Here is a 20,143-nt window from a genome sequence, read left to right on the forward strand (position 1 = left end):
TCCATTAACTTATTGATCTGGTTACATGTTGATTTAAAACGTGTTTTTTCTTTGTCTGCGTAGTCTAAGGGTGAGTCTCAATAGTCTAGTGTAGTCTAGGGGTGAGTCTCATTAGTCTCTAGTGTAGTCTAGGGGTGAGTCCCAATAGTCCTTAGTGTAGTCTAGGGGTGAGTCCCAATAGTCTAGTGTAGTCTAGGGGGGAGTCTCAATAGTCTAGTGTAGTCTAGGCGTGAGTCCCAATAGTCTAGTGTAGTCTAGGGGTGAGTCTCAATAGTCCCTAGTTTAGTCTAGGGCGGAGTCTCTATAGTGTAGTCTAGGGGTGAGTCTCTATAGTGTAGTCTAGGGGTGAGTCTCTATACTGTAGTCTAGGGGTGAGTCTCTATAGTCTAGTGTAGTCTAGGGGTGAGTCCCAATAGTCTAATGAAGTCTAGGGGTGAGTCCCAATAGTCTAGTGAAGCCTAGGGGTGAGTCTCTATAGTCTAGTGTAGTCTAGGGGTGAGTCTCCATAGTGTAGTCAAGGGGTGAGTCTCTATAGTGTAGACTTGGGGATAAGACCTAGGGGTGAGTGTCAATAGTATCTAGTGTAGTCTAGGGGTGAGTCTCAATAGTCTCTAGTGTAGTTTCAGGGTGTCTCAATAGTCTCTAGTGTAGTCTAGGGGTCAGTCCCAATAGTCTCTAGTGTAGTCTAGGGGTGAGTCACAGTCATCTCTAGTGTAGTCTAGGGGTGAGTCTCAGTCGTCTCTAGTGTAGTCTCGGGGTGAGTCTCAGTAGTCTCTAGTGTAGTCTAGGGCTGAGTCTCAATAGTCTAGGGTGTAGTCTAGGGGTGAGTCTCAGTCGTCTAGTGTAGTCTCGGGGTGAGTCTCAGTAGTCTCTAGTGTAGTCCTAGGGCTGAGTCTCAATAGTCTAGGGTGTAGTCTAGGGGTGAGTCTCAGTCGTCTCTAGTGTAGTCTAGGGTTGAGTCTCAATAGTCTAGGGTGTAGTCTAGGGGTGAGTCTCTATAGTGTAGTCTCGGGGTGAGTGTCAATAGTCTCTAGTGTAGTCTAGGGGTAGGTCTCAATAGTTTCTAGTGTTGTCTAGGGGTGTTTCTCAATAGTCTAGTATAGTCTAGGGGTGAGTCTCCATAGTGTAGTCTAGGGGTGAGTCTCTATAGTGTAGTCTAGGGGTGAGTCTCTATACTGTAGTCTAGGGGTGAGTCTCTATAGTCTAGTGTAGTCTAGGGGTGAGTCTCTATAGTCTAGTGTAGTCTAGGGGTGAGTCCCAATAGTCTAGTGAAGCCTAGGGGTGAGTCTCTATAGTCTAGTGTAGTCTAGGGGTGAGTCTCTATAGTCTAGTGAAGTCTAGGGGTGAGTGCCTATAGTCTAGTGAAGTCTAGGGGTGAGTCCCAATAGTCTAGTGAAGTCTAGGGGTGAGTCCCAATAGTCTAGTGTAGTCTAGGGGTGAGTCCCAATAGTCTGGTGTAGTCTAGGGGTGAGTCTCTATACTGTGGTCTAGGGGTGAGTCTCTATAGTCTAGTGTAGTCTAGGGGTGAGTCCCAATAGTCTAGTGAAGTCTAGGGGTGAGTCCCAATAGTCTAGGGTTGAGTCCCAATAGTCCAGTTTAGTCTAGGGGTGAGTCCCAATAGTCTAGTATAGTCTAGGGTTGAGTCTCAATAGTCTAGTGAAGTCTAGGGTTGAGTCCCAATAGTCTAGTGTAGTCTAGGGTTGAGTCCCAATAGTCTAGTGTAGTCTAAGGGTGAGTCCCAATAGTCTCTAGTGTAGTCTAGGGGTGAGTCCCAATAGTTTCTAGTGCAGTCTAGAGGTGAGTCCCAATAGTTTCTAGTGTAGTCTAGGGGTGAGTCTCAGTAGTCTCTAGTGTAGTCTAGGGGTGAGTGTCATTCGTCTCTAGTGTAGTCTAGGGGTGAGTCTCAGTAGTCTCTAGTGTAGTCCAGGGGTTGAGTCTCAATAGTTTCTAGTGTAGTCTAGGGGTGAGTCTCATTAGTCTCTAGTGTAGTCTAGGGGTGAGTCTCAGTAGTCTCTAGTGTAGTCTAGGGGTTGAGTCTCAATAGTTTCTAGTATAGTCTAGGGGTGCGTCCCAATGGTCTAGTGTAGTATAGGAATGAATCTCAATAGTCTGGTGTAGTCTGGAGGTCAACATTTTGTAAAGAAAGTAACATGCTGAGTCTGGAGGTAAATATTGTTGTTTAATAGACAAACACCTGTCAGGAACTGACATTAGTCTCGGGGGGGGGGGGGGGGGTATAGAGCACAACGCACAGAGGAAGAGGGGGAGACATATTTATCTGTTACACAAGGAGGGAAGTCCCTACTGAGGGACAGGAAGTACTACGATCCATCCAGATCAGGATCCAAGTCTACGGTACAAAACCTTAGCAGCAACACGTTAAACATCGTCATAGTAACATCGGGTGGCTAACAAAGTAGTTTAATTTAGAAAAAAGTCACAGTTTTATTTTTAAGCAGAAATTGGTTAAAAAGTTATAAACGGTTCTAGGATCAGGTGATGTAATCTACACCATCAACATGTCTAGGATCAGGTGATGTAATCTACACCATCAACATGTCTAGGATCAGGTGGTGTAATCTACACCATCAACATGTCTAGGATCAGGTGATGTTGTAATCTAAACCATCAACATGTCTAGGATCAGGTGATGTAATCTACACCATCAACATGTCTAGGATCAGGTGGTGTTGTAATCTACACCATCAACATGTCTAGGATCAGGTGATGTTGTAATCTACACCATCAACATGTCTAGGATCAGGTGGTGATGTAACCAACACCATCAACATGTCTAGGATCAGGTGATGTTGCCATCAACATGTCTAGGATCAGGTGATGTTGTAATCTACTCCATTAACATGTCTAGGATCAGGTGATGTAATCTAAACCATCAAAATGTCTAGGATCAGGTGGTGTTGTAATCTACACCGTCAACATGTCTAGGATCAGGTGGTGTAATCTACACCATCAACATGTCTAGGATCAGGTGGTGTAATCTACACCATCAACATGTCTAGGATCAGGTGATGTAATCTACACCATCAACATGTCTAGGATCAGGTGATGTAATCTACACCATCAACATGTCTAGGATCAGGTGATGTAATCTACACCATCAACATGTCTAGGATCAGGTGGTGTTGTAATCTACACCATCAACATGTCTAGGATCAGGTGATGTTGCCATCAACACGTCTAGGATCAGGTGATGTAATCTACACCATCAACATGTCTAGGATCAGGTGGTGTAATCTACACCATCAACATGTCTAGGATCAGGTGATGTTGAAATCTACACCATCAACATGTCTAGGATCAGGTGATGTAATCTACACCATCAACATGTTTAGGATCAGGTGGTGATGTAATCTAAACCATCAACATGTCTAGGATCAGGTGATGTAATCTACACCATCAACATGTCTAGGATCAGGTGGTGATGTAATCTACACCATCAACATGTCTAGGATCAGGTGATGTTGTAATCTACACCATCAACATGTCTAGGATCAGGTGATGTAATCTACACCATCAACATGTCTAGGATCAGGTGGTGTTGTAATCTAAACCATCAACATGTCTAGGATCAGGTGATGTAATCTACACCATCAACATGTCTAGGATCAGGTGATGTAATCTAAACCATCAACATGTCTAGGATCAGGTGGTGATGTAATCTACACTATCAACATTTCTAGGATCAGGTGTTGATGTAATCTAAACCATCAACAGGTCTAGGATCAGGTGTTGTAATCTAAACCATCAACATGTCTAGGATCAGGTGATGTAATCTACATCAACATGTCTAGGATCAGGTGATGTTGTAATCTACACCATCAACATGTCTAGGATCAGGTGGTGTTGAAATCTACACCATCAACATGTCTAGGATCAGGTGGTGTTGAAATCTACACCATCAACATGTCTAGGATCAGGTGATGTTGTAATCTAAACCATCAACATGTCTAGGATCAGGTGTTGTAATCTACACCATCAACATGTCTAGGATCAGGTGATGTTGTAATCTACACCACCAACATGTCTAGGATCAGGTGGTGTAATCTACACCATCAACATGTCTAGGATCAGGTGGTGTTGTAATCTACACCATCAACATGTCTAGGATCAGGTGGTGTTGTAACCTACACCATCAACATGTCTAGGATCAGGTGTTGTAATCTAAACCATCAACATGTCTAGGATCAGGTGATGTTGTAATCTAAACCATCAACATCTCTAGGATCAGGTGATGTTGTAATCTAAACCATCAACATGTCTAGGATCAGGTGTTGTAATCTACACCATCAACATGTCTAGGATCAGGTGATGTTGTAATCTACACCACCAACATGTCTAGGATCAGGTGTTGTAATCTACACCATCAACATGTCTAGGATCAGGTGATGTTGTAATCTACACCACCAACATGTCTAGGATCAGGTGATGTAATCTACACCATCAACACGTCTAGGATCAGGTGATGTAATCTACACCATCAACATGTCTAGGATCAGATGGTGTTGTAATCTACACCAACATGTCTAGGATCAGGTGATGTAATCTAAACCATCAACATGTCTAGGATCAGGTGTTGTAATCTACACCAACATGTCTAGGATCAGGTGGTGTAATCTACACCATCAACATGTCTAGGATCAGGTGGTGTAATCTACACCACCAACATGTCTAGGATCAGGTGGTGTAATCTACACCATCAACATGTCTAGGATCAGGTGATGTAATCTACACCACCAACATGTCTAGGATCAGGTGGTGTTGCCATCAACACGTCTAGGATCAGGTGATGTAATCTACACCATCAACATGTCTAGGATCAGGTGTTGTAATCTACTCCATCAACATATCTAGGATCAGGTGATGTAATCTAAACCATCAACATGTCTAGGATCAGGTGATGTAATCTAAACCATCAACATGTCTAGGATCAGGTGGTGTTTTAATCTAAACCATCAACATTTCTAGGATCAGGTGGTGTTGTAATCTAAACCATCAACATGTCTAGGATCAGGTGGTGTTGTAATCTACACCATCAACATGTCTAGGATCAGGTGGTGTTGCTATCAACATGTCTAGGATCAGGTGATGTAATCTAAACCAACATCTCTAGGATCAGGATCAGGTGATGTAATCTAAACCATCAACATCTCTAGGATCAGGTGATGTAATCTAAACCATCAACATGTCTAGGATCAGGTGGTGTTGTAATCTAAACCATCAACATCTCTAGGATCAGGTGATGTAATCTACACCATCAACATGTCTAGGATCAGGTGTTGTAATCTAAACCATCAACATGTCTAGGATCAGGTGTTGTTGTAATCTAAACCATCAACATGTCTAGGATCAGGTGGTGTTGTAATCTAAACCATCAACATGTCTAGGATCAGGTGGTGTTGTAATCTAAACCATCAACATGTCTAGGATCAGGTGATGTAATGAACGTCAGATAAATGAACTATACACTTCTTATTACTCTTCATCATCAGCATCATCATGGCAATATACAAAGTCTGAGAAAACATGGCCACAGAAATACACAACAATGTCCTCAATCACAATGTCACATTTCTTTGAAGATTAAAATGTAACTAAGTCTTCTGGCAAAAAAAAATAATTAAAACACGATAGTTTTACTCAGTGGTCAAAACAACATCAAAGACTTCTCTCCAACCCCCCCCCCCCCCCAAAAAAAAAAAAAAAAAAATTAGGACATGATATGTTGTTAGTCAATCTAGTCAATCTTCCACTGCCTTTAATACAAAAATAAGAGAGTCAAATATAAATTAATATATATTAAAAGTCAGACAGGTTGTCACAGGAGAGGAGGCACTGAGGGGTTTAACCTAATTACTACCTTAACAAAACTACACCATCTACGTGTGTGTGTGTGTGTGTGTGTGTGTGGATGAAAGGGTTCCCTCCGTCTCCCCCCTGACCTGAGACCAGAACACCTCCACCTGGTGGTGAGTGTGTAGTACTACGGTTAATAGGGTGGGACTCCTACAACACAGGAAACAGGAAGTACACAACAGGAAGTGGTCGTCCGTCAGTGGGGAACACCGCTCGTCATCACGAGTCATCGTGCCAAAAACGGAAAAAGAAGGAACAGAGTCTTGTTGAGTTTTTAAGTCTTTTTTTTCTCCGCTTGATAATAAAAATAAGTCATTTTTTTTTTTTTGTATTTTACAATATAATTCAACATCTCCTCTGAGGCAGTGAGCCCACAGTCCAGCGCTGGCAATATTTCTGTTGTTTTTCTTTGTTTCGTCTTGACTTTTGGGGGGGGGGTTTACAAAAAGAAGAGGGATGAGGTTGGAGGAGTTTGGGATGAGGTCGGAGGAGGAGGAGGAGGAGAGGGGGATGAGGTCCTAGGAGGAGGAGAGGGGGATGAGGTCCTAGGAGGAGGAGAGGGGGATGAGGTCGGAGGAGGAGAGGGGAGGGGGATAAGTTCGGAGGAGGAGGAGAGGGGGATAAGGTCGGAGGAGGAGGAGAGGGGGATGAAGTCAGAGGAGGAGAGGGGGAGGGGGATAAGGTCGGAGGAGGAGAGGAGGAGGAGAGGGGGATGAGGTCAGAGGTTGAAAAGGGGATGAGGTGGGAGGAGGAGAGGAGGATGAGGTCGGAGGAGGAGAGGGGGATGAGGTCGGAGGAGGAGGAGGAGAAGGGGATGAGGTTGGATAAGGAGAAGGGGACAGGGGTGAGGTCGGAGGAGAAGAGGGGGAGGAGGAGAGGGGGAGGGAGATAAGGTCGGAGGAGGAGAGGGGGATGAGGTCGGATGAGGAGGATGAGGTCGGAGGAGGAGGAGAGGGGGATGAGGAGAATGAGGTTGGAGGAGAAGGGGAAGGGGATGAGGTCGGAGGGGGAGAAGGGGATGAGGTCGGAGGAGGAGGAGAGAGGGATGAGGTCGGAGGAGGAGGGGATGAGGTCGGAGGATGAGAGGGGGATGAGGTCAGAGAAGGAGAGGGGGTTGAGGTCGGAGGAGGAAAGGGGCATGATGTCAGAGGAGGAGAGGTGGATGAGGTCGGAGGAGGAGAGGGGGATGAGGTCGGAGGAGGAGAGGGGGATGAGGTCGGAGGAGTTGGAGAGGAGGATGAGGTCAGAGGAGAGGGGGATGAGGTTGGAGGAGGAGTGGGGGATGAGGTCAGAGGTTGAAAAGGGGATGAGGTGGGAGGAGGAGAGGGGGATGAGGTCGGAGGAGAGGAGGAGGAGAGGGGGATGAGGTCAGAGGTTGAAAAGGGGATGAGGTGGGAGGAGGAGAGGGGGATGAGGTTGGATAAGGAGAAGGGGACGGGGGTGAGGTCGGAGGAGAAGAGGGGGATGAGGTCGGAGGAGGAGGAGGATAAGGTCGGAGGAGGAGAGGGGGATGAGGTTGGAGGAGGAGAAGGGGATGAGGTCGGAGGAGGAGGAGAGGGGGATGAGATCGGAGGAGGAGGAGAGGGGATGTGCTCTGAGGAGGAGGAGAGAGGGATGAGGTCGGAGGAGGGGATGAGGTCGGAGGAGGAGTGGGGGATGAGGTCAGAGGTTGAAAAGGGGATGAGGTGGGAGGAGGAGAGGGGGATGAGGTCGGAGGAGGAGAGGAGGAGGAGAGGGGGATGAGGTCAGAGGTTGAAAAGGGGATGAGGTGGGAGGAGGAGAGGGGGATGAGGTCGGAGGAGGAGGAGAGGAGGATGAGGTCAGAGGAGGAGAGGGGGATGAGGTCGGAGGAGGAGGAGAGGAGGATGAGGTCGGAGGAGGAGAGGGGGGTGAGGTCGGAGGAGGAGGAGAGGGGGATGAGGTCCTAGGAGGAGGAGAGGGGGATGAGGTCGGAGGAGGAGGAGGAGGATGAGGTTGGAGGAGGAGGAGAGGGGGATGAGGTCGGAGGAGAGAGGGATGGGTTTCCTTCCAGAGAGAGACAGGAGCAGGAACAGGAGGCGGAACCTTTCATCCCAGGGTAAAGGGGGGACGTTTTACGAGGGAGGACACTTTGTACAGCCGCACTTCACCACCTTCTCCACTTCCTGTACGAAGGAGGAGCCGTCGGTGCAGTGGAAGGTGTATTTCCTGCGTTTGGAACGTAAAGGGGAGCAGCAGCCGCTCCCGCCCCCCCCTTCAGCCCCCTCCGGACAGGAGCCGCGGCACTCTAGACGGGAGACCTTCTCCTGGGTTTCACACGCCGAATAGCCCCTCTGGAGCTGGTAGACAGCTCGGAGCCGTTCCCCTCGACAGACCACCTCTACAGGGGAAGAGAGAGAAGAAGGGTTTATAGAGACAGAGAGAGAGAGAGAGAAGAAGGGTTTATAGAGAGAGAGAAGATAGGCTTAGAGAGAGAGAGAGAGAGAGAGAGAGAGAAGAAGGGCTTAGAGAGAGAAGAGAGAGAGAGAGAGAGAGAGAGAAGAAGGGCTTAGAGAGAGAGAGAAGAGAGGCTTAGAGAGAGAGAGAGAAGATAGGCTTAGAGAGAGAGAGAAGATAGGCTTAGAGAGAGAGAGAAGAGAGAGAGAGAGAAGAAGGGCTTAGAGAGAGAGAGAGAGAAGATAGGCTTAGAGAGAGAGAGAGAGAAGAAGGGCTTAGAGAGAGAGGGAGGGAGAGAGAGAGAAGGGCTGAGAGAGAGAGAGAGAGAAGGGCTGAGAGAGAGAGAGAGAGAGAGAGAGAGAATAAGGGTTTAGAAAGAGAGGGGCGGTAGTTAGAGAGGGAGAGAGATGGGAGGAGGTGTGGATGGATGGACGGATGGATGGATGGATGGATGGAGGGATGGATGGAGGGAGGGAGGGAGGGAGAGAGAGGGATGAGAGGTGTGGATTGATGAGGGAGGAAGGAAGGAAGGAAGGAAGGAAGGAAGGAAGGAAGGAAGGAGGGAGGGAGATAACGAAGGAACAAGGAAGGAAGAGTGTGAAAGGAGAGAGCAGAGGATGCGGGTGGCTGAGGTTGAAACAAGCTCATGTGGAACGGAAGATCTCCAATGTGATTGGCTGTGGAGGAGCATGGTCTCCAATGTGATTGGCTGTGGAGGAGGATGGGTTAAGGAGAGGGGGTGGCGGGGCAAAGAGGGCTGACCTCTGACCTCTGACCCTGAGAATCTCACCTGGGTGACCCCTCTGCCGGGGGGCGGTGGATCAGAGGAGGCTGGGGCAGACAGACAGCAGAGAGTTAGAGCAGACAGACAGTTAAAACACTAGCAGACAGACAGCAGAGAGTTAGAGCAGACAGACAGGGTTAAAACACTAACAGACAGACAGCAGAGAGTTAGAGCAGACAGACAGATGAACAGACAGACAGTGGCCAGATGAGACCGATGTGGAGACCCTCCCTCCCTCCCTCCCTCCCTCCCTCCCTCCCTCCCTCACCTCTGTCGCAGGCGTCCCCCGTGTATCCTGGGTTACATTGACAGTAGGCTTTGCCCAGGCCAGACAGCCTACATTTCCCATGTTTACATCTGGTCAGCTGACAGGGGTCCAGCACTTCCTGGTCTGCCTCGTCACACAGCACCCCGAGGAATCCTGGCTGGCAGCGACAGGAGTAGGAGTAGGAATTGATAGGAAGACATGAACCATGGATACACCTGCAGGAAGGAGGAGGGAGAGATGGGGGGGGGAGAGAGGAGGGGGAGGGAGAGGACGGAGAGAGAGAGAGATGGGGGAGGGAGAGGACGGAGAGAGAGAGAGAGATGGGGGAGGGAGAGGGGAGGGAGAGGACGGAGAGAGAGAGAGAGATGGGGGAGGGAGAGGGGAGGGAGAGGAAGGAGAGAGAGAGAGATGGGGGAGGGAGAGGGGAGGGAGAGGAAGGAGAGAGAGAGAGATGGGAGAGGGGAGGGAGAGGAAGGAGAGAGCGAGAGATGGGGGAGGGGAGGGAGAGGAAGGAGAGAGAGAGAGATGGGGGAGGGAGAGGGGAGGGAGAGGAAGGAAAGAGAGAGATGGGGGAGGGAGAGGGGAGGGAGAGGAAGGAGAGAGAGAGAGATGGGGGAGGGAGAGGGGAGGGAGAGGAAGGAGAGAGAGAGAGATGGGGGAGGGAGAGGGGAGGGAGAGGAAGGAGAGAGAGAGAGATGGGGGAGGGAGAGGGGAGGGAGAGGAAGGAGAGAGAGAGAGATGGGGGAGGGAGAGGGGAGGGAGAGGAAGGAGAGAGAGAGAGATGGGGGAGGGAGAGGGGAGGGAGAGGAAGGAGAGAGAGAGAGATGGGGGAGGGAGAGGAAGGAGAGAGAGAGAGATGGGGGAGGGAGAGGGGAGGGAGAGGAAGGAGAGAGAGAGAGATGGAGAGGGGAGGGGAGGGAGAGAGATGGGGAGGGGAGGGAGAGGAGAGGGAGAGAGATGGGGGAGGGGGAGGAGAAATACAATTGAAATGGATCGCCACCCCTCCCTTCCCCTCACTCATTCCTCTCCATCCTCCCCCTCACCCTCACCCCCATCCTCCCCTCACCCATCACCCCCATCCCCAGTCCACTGACTTGTTCCCATCACAGGGGTTGTTGACCTGGTCCTGACAACGGTCTCCGGTCCATCCAGGGTGGCAGGTACAGGAGAAGCCTCTCTGACCGGTTGGGTGGCACTCACCCTGGCCACACACACCTGCCTGGCACGGCTGGCATCCCGCTTCGACCCCAGTCTGGAAAACACAACAGGGTTCAGTTTAGAGGAGCTGGTTTAGTCTTTGACATTGTCTACGAACCAGCCTTTTCCAGGTGAGGGAAACCTCCTGGGTGTGTGTGTGTTTCCATGTGTGTAAAGATTAGAGTTTTATCTGGTTGGTTTTGCTGTATGTTTGATCTTCCTTCATAATGCCAGTGTTTCAATATATGTCCCTGCTCCAGTCTGACCCCCAGGTCCTGTCCCTGCTCCAGTCTGACCCCCAGGTCCTGTCCCTGCTCCAGCCTGACCCCCAGGTCCTGTCCCTGCTCCAGACTGACCCACAGGTCCTGTACCTGCTCCAGTCTGACCCCCAGGTCCTGTACCTGTCCCTGCTCCAGCCTGACCCCCAGGTCCTGTCCCTGCTCCAGTCTGACCCCCAGGTCCCTGCTCCAGTCTGACCTCCAGGTCCTGTCCCTGCTCCAGCCTGACCCCCAGGTCCTGTCCCTGCTCCAGTCTGACCCCCAGGTCCCTGCTCCAGTCTGACCCCCAGGTCCTGTACCTGTCCCTGCTCCAGTCTGACCCCCAGGTCCTGTACCTGTCCCTGCTCCAGCCTGACCCCCAGGTCCTGTCCCTGCTCCAGTATGACCCCCAGGTCCTGTACCTGTCCCTGCTCCAGTCTGACCCCCAGGTCCAGTACCTGCTCCAGTCTGACCCCCAGGTCCTGTCCCTGTCCCTGCTCCAGTGTGACCCCCAGGTCCCTGCTCCAGTCTGACCCCAAGGTACCTGCTCCAGCCTGACCCCCAGGTCCTGTCCCTGTCCCTGCTCCAGTCTGACCCCCAGGTCCTGCACCTGTCCCTGCTCCAGTCTGACCCCCAGGTCCCAGCTCCAAAATGACCCCCAGGTCCCTGCTCCAGTCTGACCCCCAGGTCCCTGTTCCAGTCTGACCCCAAGGTCTTGTCCCTGCTCCAGTCTGACCCCCAGGTCCTGTCCCTGCTCCAGTCTGACCCCCAGGTCCTGTCCCTGCTCCAGTCTGACCCCCAGGTCCTGTACCTGTCACTGCTCCAGCCTGACCCCCAGGTCATGTCCCAGCTCCAGTCTGACAACCAGGTCATGTCCCAGCTCCAGTCTTACCCCCAGGTCCTGTCCCTGCTCCAGCCTGACCCCCAGGTCCTGTCCCTGCTCCAGCCTGACCCCCAGGTCCTGTCCCTGCTCCAGACTGACCCCCAGGTCCTGTCACTGTCCCTGTTCCAGACTGACCCCCAGGTCCTCTACGTGTCCCTGCTCCAGTCTGACCCCTAGGTCCTGTACCTGTCCCGGTCCCTGCTCCAGTCTGACCCCCAGGTCCTGTCCCTGCTCCAGACTGACCCCCAGGTCCTGTCACTGTCCCTGCTCCAGACTGACCCCCAGGTCCTCTACCTGTCCCTGCTCCAGTCTGACCCCTAGGTCCTGTACCTGTCCCGGTCCCTGCTCCAGTCTGACCCCCAGGTCCTGTCCCTGCTACAGCCTGACACCCAGGACCTGTCCCTGCTCCAGGCTGACCCCTAGGTCCTGTCCCTGCTCTAGTCTGACCCCCAGGTCCTGTCCCTGTCGCTGTTCCAGACTGACCCCCAGGTCCCTGTTCCAGACTGACCCCCAGGTCCTGTCCCTGCTCCAGCCTGACTCCCAGGTCCTGTCCCTGCTCCATCCTGACTCCAAGGTCCTGTCCCTGCTCCAGCCTGACCCCCAGGTCCCTGCTCAAGTCTGACCCCCAGGTCCTGTCCCTGTCCCTGTCCCTGCTCCAGCCTGACTCCCAGGTCCTGTCCCTGCTCCAGCCTGACTCCCAGGTCCTGTCCCTGCTCCAGCCTGACCCCCAGGTCCCTGCTCCAGTCTGACCTCCAGGTCCTGTCCCTGTCCCTGCTCCAGCCTGACTCCCAGGTCCTGTCCCTGCTCCAGCCTGACCCCCAGGTCCTGTCCCTGCTCCAGCCTGACTCCCAGGTCCTGTCCCTGCTCCAGACTGACCCCCAGGTCCTGTCCCTGTCCCTGCTCCAGACTGACCCCCAGGTCCTCTACCTGTCCCTGCTCCAGTCTGACCCCTAGGTCCTGTACCTGTCCCTGCTACAGCCTGACCCCCAGGTCCCTGCTCCAGTCTGACCCCCAGGTCCTGTCCCTGCTACAGCCTGACCCCCAGGACCTGTCCCTGCTCCAGGCTGACCCCTAGGTCCTGTCCCTGCTCTAGTCTGACCCCCAGGTCCTGTCCCTGTTCCAGACAGACCCCCAGGTCCCTGTTCCAGACTGACCCCCAGGTCCTGTCCCTGCTCCAGCCTGACTCCCAGGTCCTGTCCCTGCTCCAGCCTGACCCCCAGGTCCCTGCTCCAGTCTGACCCCCAGGTCCTGTCCCTGTCCCTGCTCCAGCCTGACTCCCAGGTCCTGTCCCTGCTCCAGCCTGACCCCCAGGTCCTGTCCCTGCTCCAGCCTGACTCCCAGGTCCTGTCCCTGCTCCAGCCTGACTCCCAGGTCCTGTCCCTGCTCCAGTCTGACCCCCAGGTCCCTACTCCAGCCTGACCCCCAGGTCCTGTCCCTGCTCCAGCCTGACTCCCAGGTCCTGTCCCTGCTCCAGCCTGACCCCCAGGTCTTGTCCCTGCTCCAGCCTGACTCCCAGGTCCTGTCCCTGCTCCAGTCTGACCCCCAGGTCCCTGCTCCAGCCTGACCCCCAGGTCCTGTCCCTGCTCCAGCCTGACTCCCAGGTCCTGTCCCTGCTCCAGCCTGACTCCCAGGTCCTGTCCCTGCTCCAGCCTGACTCCAAGGTCCTGTCCCTGCTCCAGTCTGACCCACAGGTCCTGTACCTGTCCCTGCTCCAGCCTGACTCCCAGGTTCTGTCCCTGCTCCAGCCTGACTCCCAGGTCCTGTCCCTGCTCCAGCCTGACCCCCAGGTCCCTGCTCCAGTCTGACCCCCAGGTCCTGTCCCTGCTCCAGTCTGACCCCCAGGTCTTGTCCCTGCTCCAGTCTGACCCACAGGTCCTGTACCTGTCCCTGCTCCAGTCTGACCCCCAGGTCCTGTACCTGTCCCTGCTCCAGTCTGACCCCCAGGTCCTGTCCCTGCTCCAGTCTGACCCCCAGGTCCTGTACCTGCTCCAGCCTGACCCCCAGGTCCTGTCCCTGCTCCAGACTGACCCACAGGTCCTGTACCTGCTCCAGTCTGACCCCCAGGTCCTGTACCTGTCCCTGCTCCAGTCTGACCCCCAGGTCCTGTTCCTGTCCCTGCTCCAGTCTGACCCCCAGGTCCTGTCCCTGTCCCTGCTCCAGTCTGACCCCCAGGTCCTGTACCTGTCCCTGCTCCAGTCTGACCCCCAGGTCCTGTCCCTGTCCCTGTTCCAGTCTGACCCCCAGGTCCTGTACCCGTCCCTGCTCCAGTCTGACCCCCAGGTCTTGTCCCTGCTCCAGTCTGACCCCCAGGTCCTGTACCTGTCCCTGCTCCAGTCTGACCCCCAGGTCCTGTCCCTGTCCCTGCTCCAGTCTGACCCCCAGGTCCTGTACCTGTCCCTGCTCCAGTCTGACCCACAGGTCCTGTCCCTGTCCCTGTTCCAGTCTGACCCCCAGGTCCTGTCCCTGTCCCTGCTCCAGCCTGACTCCCAGGTCCTGTCCCTGCTCCAGCCTGACCCCCAGGTCCTGTCCCTGCTCCAGCCTGACCCCCAGGTCCCTGCTCCAGTCTGACCCCCAGGTCCTTTCCCTGCTCCAGTCTGACCCCCAGGTCTTGTCCCTGCTCCAGTCTGACCCACAGGTCCTGTACCTGTCCCTGCTCCAGTCTGACCCCCAGGTCTTGTCCCTGCTCCAGTCTGACCCACAGGTCCTGTACCTGTCCCTGCTCCAGCCTGACTCCCAGGTCCTGTCCCTGCTCCAGCCTGACTCCCAGGTCCTGTCCCTGCTCCAGCCTGACTCCAAGGTCCTGTCCCTGCTCCAGTCTGACCCACAGGTCCTGTACCTGTCCCTGCTCCAGCCTGACTCCCAGGTCCTGTCCCTGCTCCAGCCTGACCCCCAGGTCCCTGCTCCAGTCTGACCCCCAGGTCCTGTCCCTGCTCCAGTCTGACCCCCAGGTCTTGTCCCTGCTCCAGTCTGACCCACAGGTCCTGTACCTGTCCCTGCTCCAGTCTGACCCCCAGGTCCTGTACCTGTCCCTGCTCCAGTCTGACCCCCAGGTCCTGTCCCTGCTCCAGTCTGACCCCCAGGTCCTGTACCTGCTCCAGCCTGACCCCCAGGTCCTGTCCCTGCTCCAGACTGACCCACAGGTCCTGTACCTGCTCCAGTCTGACCCCCAGGTCCTGTACCTGTCCCTGCTCCAGTCTGACCCCCAGGTCCTGTTCCTGTCCCTGCTCCAGTCTGACCCCCAGGTCCTGTCCCTGTCCCTGCTCCAGTCTGACCCCCAGGTCCTGTACCTGTCCCTGCTCCAGTCTGACCCCCAGGTCCTGTCCCTGTCCCTGTTCCAGTCTGACCCCCAGGTCCTGTACACGTCCCTGCTCCAGTCTGACCCCCAGGTCTTGTCCCTGCTCCAGTCTGACCCCCAGGTCCTGTACCTGTCCCTGCTCCAGTCTGACCCCCAGGTCCTGTCCCTGTCCCTGCTCCAGTCTGACCCCCAGGTCCTGTACCTGTCCCTGCTCCAGTCTGACCCCCAGGTCCTGTCCCTGTCCCTGTTCCAGTCTGACCCCCAGGTCCTGTCCCTGTCCCTGCTCCAGCCTGACTCCCAGGTCCTGTCCCTGCTCCAGCCTGACCCCCAGGTCCTGTACCTGCTCCAGTCTGACCCCCAGGTCCTGTACCTGTCCCTGCTCCAGTCTGACCCCCAGGTCCTGTTCCTGTCCCTGCTCCAGTCTGACCCCCAGGTCCTGTCCCTGTCCCTGCTCCAGTCTGACCCCCAGGTCCTGTACCTGTCCCTGCTCCAGTCTGACCCCCAGGTCCTGTCCCTGTCCCTGCTCCAGCCTGACTCCCAGGTCCTGTCCCTGCTCCAGCCTGACCCCCAGGTCCTGTCCCTGCTCCAGCCTGACTCCCAGGTCCTGTCCCTGCTCCAGCCTGACTCCCAGGTCCTGTCCCTGCTCCAGTCTGACCCCCAGGTCCCTACTCCAGCCTGACCCCCAGGTCCTGTCCCTGCTCCAGCCTGACTCCCAGGTCCTGTCCCTGCTCCAGCCTGACCCCCAGGTCTTGTCCCTGCTCCAGCCTGACTCCCAGGTCCTGTCCCTGCTCCAGTCTGACCCCCAGGTCCCTGCTCCAACCTGACCCCCAGGTCCTGTCCCTGCTCCAGCCTGACTCCCAGGTCCTGTCCCTGCTCCAGCCTGACTCCCAGGTCCTGTCCCTGCTCCAGCCTGACTCCAAGGTCCTGTCCCTGCTCCAGTCTGACCCACAGGTCCTGTACCTGTCCCTGCTCCAGCCTGACTCCCAGGTCCTGTCCCTGCTCCAGCCTGACTCCCAGGTCCTGTCCCTGCTCCAGCCTGACCCCCAGGTCCCTGCTCCAGTCTGACCCCCAGGTCCTGTCCCTGCTCCAGTCTGACCCCCAGGTCTTGTCCCTACTCCAGTCTGACCCACAGGTCCTGTACCTGTCCCTGCTCCAGTCTGACCCCCAGGTCCTGTACCTGTCCCTGCTCCAGTCTGACCCCCAGGTCCTGTCCCTGCTCCAGTCTGACCCCCAGGTCCTGTACCTGCTCCAGCCTGACCCCCAGGTCCTGTCCCTGCTCCAGACTGACCCACAGGTCCTGTACCTGCTCCAGTCTGACCCCCAGGTCCTGTACCTGTCCCTGCTCCAGTCTGACCCCCAGGTCCTGTTCCTGTCCCTGCTCCAGTCTGACCCCCAGGTCCTGTCCCTGTCCCTGCTCCAGTCTGACCCCCAGGTCCTGTACCTGTCCCTGCTCCAGTCTGACCCCCAGGTCGTGTCCCTGTCCCTGTTCCAGTCTGACCCCCAGGTCCTGTACCCGTCCCTGCTCCAGTCTGACCCCCAGGTCTTGTCCCTGCTCCAGTCTGACCCCCAGGTCCTGTACCTGTCCCTGCTCCAGTCTGACCCCCAGGTCCTGTTCCTGTCCCTGCTCCAGTCTGACCCCCAGGTCCTGTCCCTGTCCCTGCTCCAGTCTGACCCCCAGGTCCTGTACCTGTCCCTGCTCCAGTCTGACCCCCAGGTCCTGTCCCTGTCCCTGTTCCAGTCTGACCCCCAGGTCCTGTACCCGTCCCTGCTCCAGTCTGACCCCCAGGTCTTGTCCCTGCTCCAGTCTGACCCCCAGGTCCTGTACCTGTCCCTGCTCCAGTCTGACCCCCAGGTCCTGTCCCTGCTCCAGACTGACCCACAGGTCCTGTACCTGCTCCAGTCTGACCCCCAGGTCCTGTACCTGTCCCTGCTCCAGTCTGACCCCCAGGTCCTGTACCTGTCCCTGCTCCAGTCTGACCCCCAGGTCCTGTTCCTGTCCCTTCTCCAGTCTGACCCCCAGGTCCTGTACCTGTCCCTGCTCCAGTCTGACCCCCAGGTCCTGTTCCTGTCCCTGCTCCAGTCTGACCCCCAGGTCCTGTCCCTGTCCCTGCTCCAGTCTGACCCCCAGGTCCTGTACCTGTCCCTGCTCCAGTCTGACCCCCAGGTCCTGTCCCTGTCCCTGTTCCAGTCTGACCCCCAGGTCCTGTACCCGTCCCTGCTCCAGTCTGACCCCCAGGTCTTGTCCCTGCTCCAGTCTGACCCCAGGTCCTGTACCTGTCCCTGCTCCAGTCTGACCCCCAGGTCCTGTCCCTGTCCCTGCTCCAGTCTGACCCCCAGGTCCTGTACCTGTCCCTGCTCCAGTCTGACCCCCAGGTCCTGTCCCTGTCCCTGTTCCAGTCTGACCCCCAGGTCCTGTCCCTGTCCCTGCTCCAGCCTGACTCCCAGGTCCTGTCCCTGCTCCAGCCTGACCCCCAGGTCCTGTCCCTGCTCCAGCCTGACCCCCAGGTCCCTACTCCAGCCTGACCCCCAGGTCCTGTCCCTGCTCCAGCCTGACTCCCAGGTCCTGTCCCTGCTCCAGCCTGACCCCCAGGTCTTGTCCCTGCTCCAGCCTGACTCCCAGGTCCTGTCCCTGCTCCAGTCTGACCCCCAGGTCCCTGCTCCAGCCTGACCCCCAGGTCCTGTCCCTGCTCCAGCCTGACTCCCAGGTCCTGTCCCTGCTCCAGCCTGACTCCCAGGTCCTGTCCCTGCTCCAGCCTGACTCCAAGGTCCTGTCCCTGCTCCAGTCTGACCCACAGGTCCTGTACCTGTCCCTGCTCCAGCCTGACTCCCAGGTCCTGTCCCTGCTCCAGCCTGACTCCCAGGTCCTGTCCCTGCTCCAGCCTGACCCCCAGGTCCCTGCTCCAGTCTGACCCCCAGGTCCTGTCCCTGCTCCAGTCTGACCCCCAGGTCTTGTCCCTACTCCAGTCTGACCCACAGGTCCTGTACCTGTCCCTGCTCCAGTCTGACCCCCAGGTCCTGTACCTGTCCCTGCTCCAGTCTGACCCCCAGGTCCTGTCCCTGCTCCAGTCTGACCCCCAGGTCCTGTACCTGCTCCAGCCTGACCCCCAGGTCCTGTCCCTGCTCCAGACTGACCCACAGGTCCTGTACCTGCTCCAGTCTGACCCCCAGGTCCTGTACCTGTCCCTGCTCCAGTCTGACCCCCAGGTCCTGTTCCTGTCCCTGCTCCAGTCTGACCCCCAGGTCCTGTCCCTGTCCCTGCTCCAGTCTGACCCCCAGGTCCTGTACCTGTCCCTGCTCCAGTCTGACCCCCAGGTCCTGTCCCTGTCCCTGTTCCAGTCTGACCCCCAGGTCCTGTACCCGTCCCTGCTCCAGTCTGACCCCCAGGTCTTGTCCCTGCTCCAGTCTGACCCCCAGGTCCTGTACCTGTCCCTGCTCCAGTCTGACCCCCAGGTCCTGTTCCTGTCCCTGCTCCAGTCTGACCCCCAGGTCCTGTCCCTGTCCCTGCTCCAGTCTGACCCCCAGGTCCTGTACCTGTCCCTGCTCCAGTCTGACCCCCAGGTCCTGTCCCTGTCCCTGTTCCAGTCTGACCCCCAGGTCCTGTACCCGTCCCTGCTCCAGTCTGACCCCCAGGTCTTGTCCCTGCTCCAGTCTGACCCCCAGGTCCTGTACCTGTCCCTGCTCCAGTCTGACCCCCAGGTCCTGTCCCTGCTCCAGACTGACCCACAGGTCCTGTACCTGCTCCAGTCTGACCCCCAGGTCCTGTACCTGTCCCTGCTCCAGTCTGACCCCCAGGTCCTGTACCTGTCCCTGCTCCAGTCTGACCCCCAGGTCCTGTTCCTGTCCCTGCTCCAGTCTGACCCCCAGGTCCTGTACCTGTCCCTGCTCCAGTCTGACCCCCAGGTCCTGTTCCTGTCCCTGCTCCAGTCTGACCCCCAGGTCCTGTCCCTGTCCCTGCTCCAGTCTGACCCCCAGGTCCTGTACCTGTCCCTGCTCCAGTCTGACCCCCAGGTCCTGTCCCTGTCCCTGTTCCAGTCTGACCCCCAGGTCCTGTACCCGTCCCTGCTCCAGTCTGACCCCCAGGTCTTGTCCCTGCTCCAGTCTGACCCCCAGGTCCTGTACCTGTCCCTGCTCCAGTCTGACCCCCAGGTCCTGTCCCTGTCCCTGCTCCAGTCTGACCCCCAGGTCCTGTACCTGTCCCTGCTCCAGTCTGACCCCCAGGTCCTGTCCCTGTCCCTGTTCCAGTCTGACCCCCAGGTCCTGTCCCTGTCCCTGCTCCAGCCTGACTCCCAGGTCCTGTCCCTGCTCCAGCCTGACCCCCAGGTCCTGTCCCTGCTCCAGCCTGACCCCCAGGTCCCTACTCCAGCCTGACCCCCAGGTCCTGTCCCTGCTCCAGCCTGACTCCCAGGTCCTGTCCCTGCTCCAGCCTGACCCCCAGGTCTTGTCCCTGCTCCAGCCTGACTCCCAGGTCCTGTCCCTGCTCCAGTCTGACCCCCAGGTCCCTGCTCCAGCCTGACCCCCAGGTCCTGTCCCTGCTCCAGCCTGACTCCCAGGTCCTGTCCCTGCTCCAGCCTGACTCCCAGGTCCTGTCCCTGCTCCAGCCTGACTCCAAGGTCCTGTCCCTGCTCCAGTCTGACCCACAGGTCCTGTACCTGTCCCTGCTCCAGCCTGACTCCCAGGTCCTGTCCCTGCTCCAGCCTGACTCCCAGGTCCTGTCCCTGCTCCAGCCTGACCCCTAGGTCCCTGCTCCAGTCTGACCCCCAGGTCCTGTCCCTGCTCCAGTCTGACCCCCAGGTCTTGTCCCTACTCCAGTCTGACCCACAGGTCCTGTACCTGTCCCTGCTCCAGTCTGACCCCCAGGTCCTGTACCTGTCCCTGCTCCAGTCTGACCCCCAGGTCCTGTCCCTGCTCCAGTCTGACCCCCAGGTCCTGTACCTGCTCCAGCCTGACCCCCAGGTCCTGTCCCTGCTCCAGACTGACCCACAGGTCCTGTACCTGTCCCTGCTCCAGTCTGACCCCCAGGTCCTGTACCTGTCCCTGCTCCAGTCTGACCCCCAGGTCCTGTCCCTGCTCCAGTCTGACCCCCAGGTCCTGTACCTGCTCCAGCCTGACCCCCAGGTCCTGTCCCTGCTCCAGACTGACCCACAGGTCCTGTACCTGCTCCAGTCTGACC

At 56.6% G+C, this 20,143-nt stretch overlaps 1 protein-coding gene and 1 long non-coding RNA gene across 3 annotated transcripts in view; one reads left to right on the forward strand and one right to left on the reverse strand.

Annotated features, from left to right (window-relative positions):
* Window positions 1-3,603: 3,603 nt before the first annotated feature.
* On the forward strand, window positions 3,604-5,635 carry LOC118936836. The gene is made up of 2 exons (XR_005034287.1): window positions 3,604-3,667; window positions 5,452-5,635. It is a non-coding gene; the product is annotated as an uncharacterized LOC118936836 (long non-coding RNA).
* A 2,197-nt stretch (window positions 5,636-7,832) lies between these two features.
* Window positions 7,833-20,143, reverse strand: part of slit2 (slit homolog 2 (Drosophila)) — a 254,549-nt gene continuing 242,238 nt past the window's right edge. For both annotated transcript variants that reach the window (XM_036934274.1, XM_036934273.1), the window contains 3 exons: window positions 10,436-10,593; window positions 9,342-9,556; window positions 7,833-8,233 (listed from right to left, as the gene is read on the reverse strand). In XM_036934274.1, the coding sequence (XP_036790169.1) occupies window positions 7,968-8,233; window positions 9,342-9,556; window positions 10,436-10,593 (639 nt within the window). In that variant the 3' untranslated portion in view covers window positions 7,833-7,967. The remainder of the gene's footprint in view (window positions 8,234-9,341; window positions 9,557-10,435; window positions 10,594-20,143) is intronic.

Source organism: Oncorhynchus mykiss, chromosome 10 (assembly GCF_013265735.2).
Source record: "Oncorhynchus mykiss isolate Arlee chromosome 10, USDA_OmykA_1.1, whole genome shotgun sequence".
In the NCBI taxonomy this organism is placed as follows: domain Eukaryota; kingdom Metazoa; phylum Chordata; class Actinopteri; order Salmoniformes; family Salmonidae; genus Oncorhynchus; species Oncorhynchus mykiss.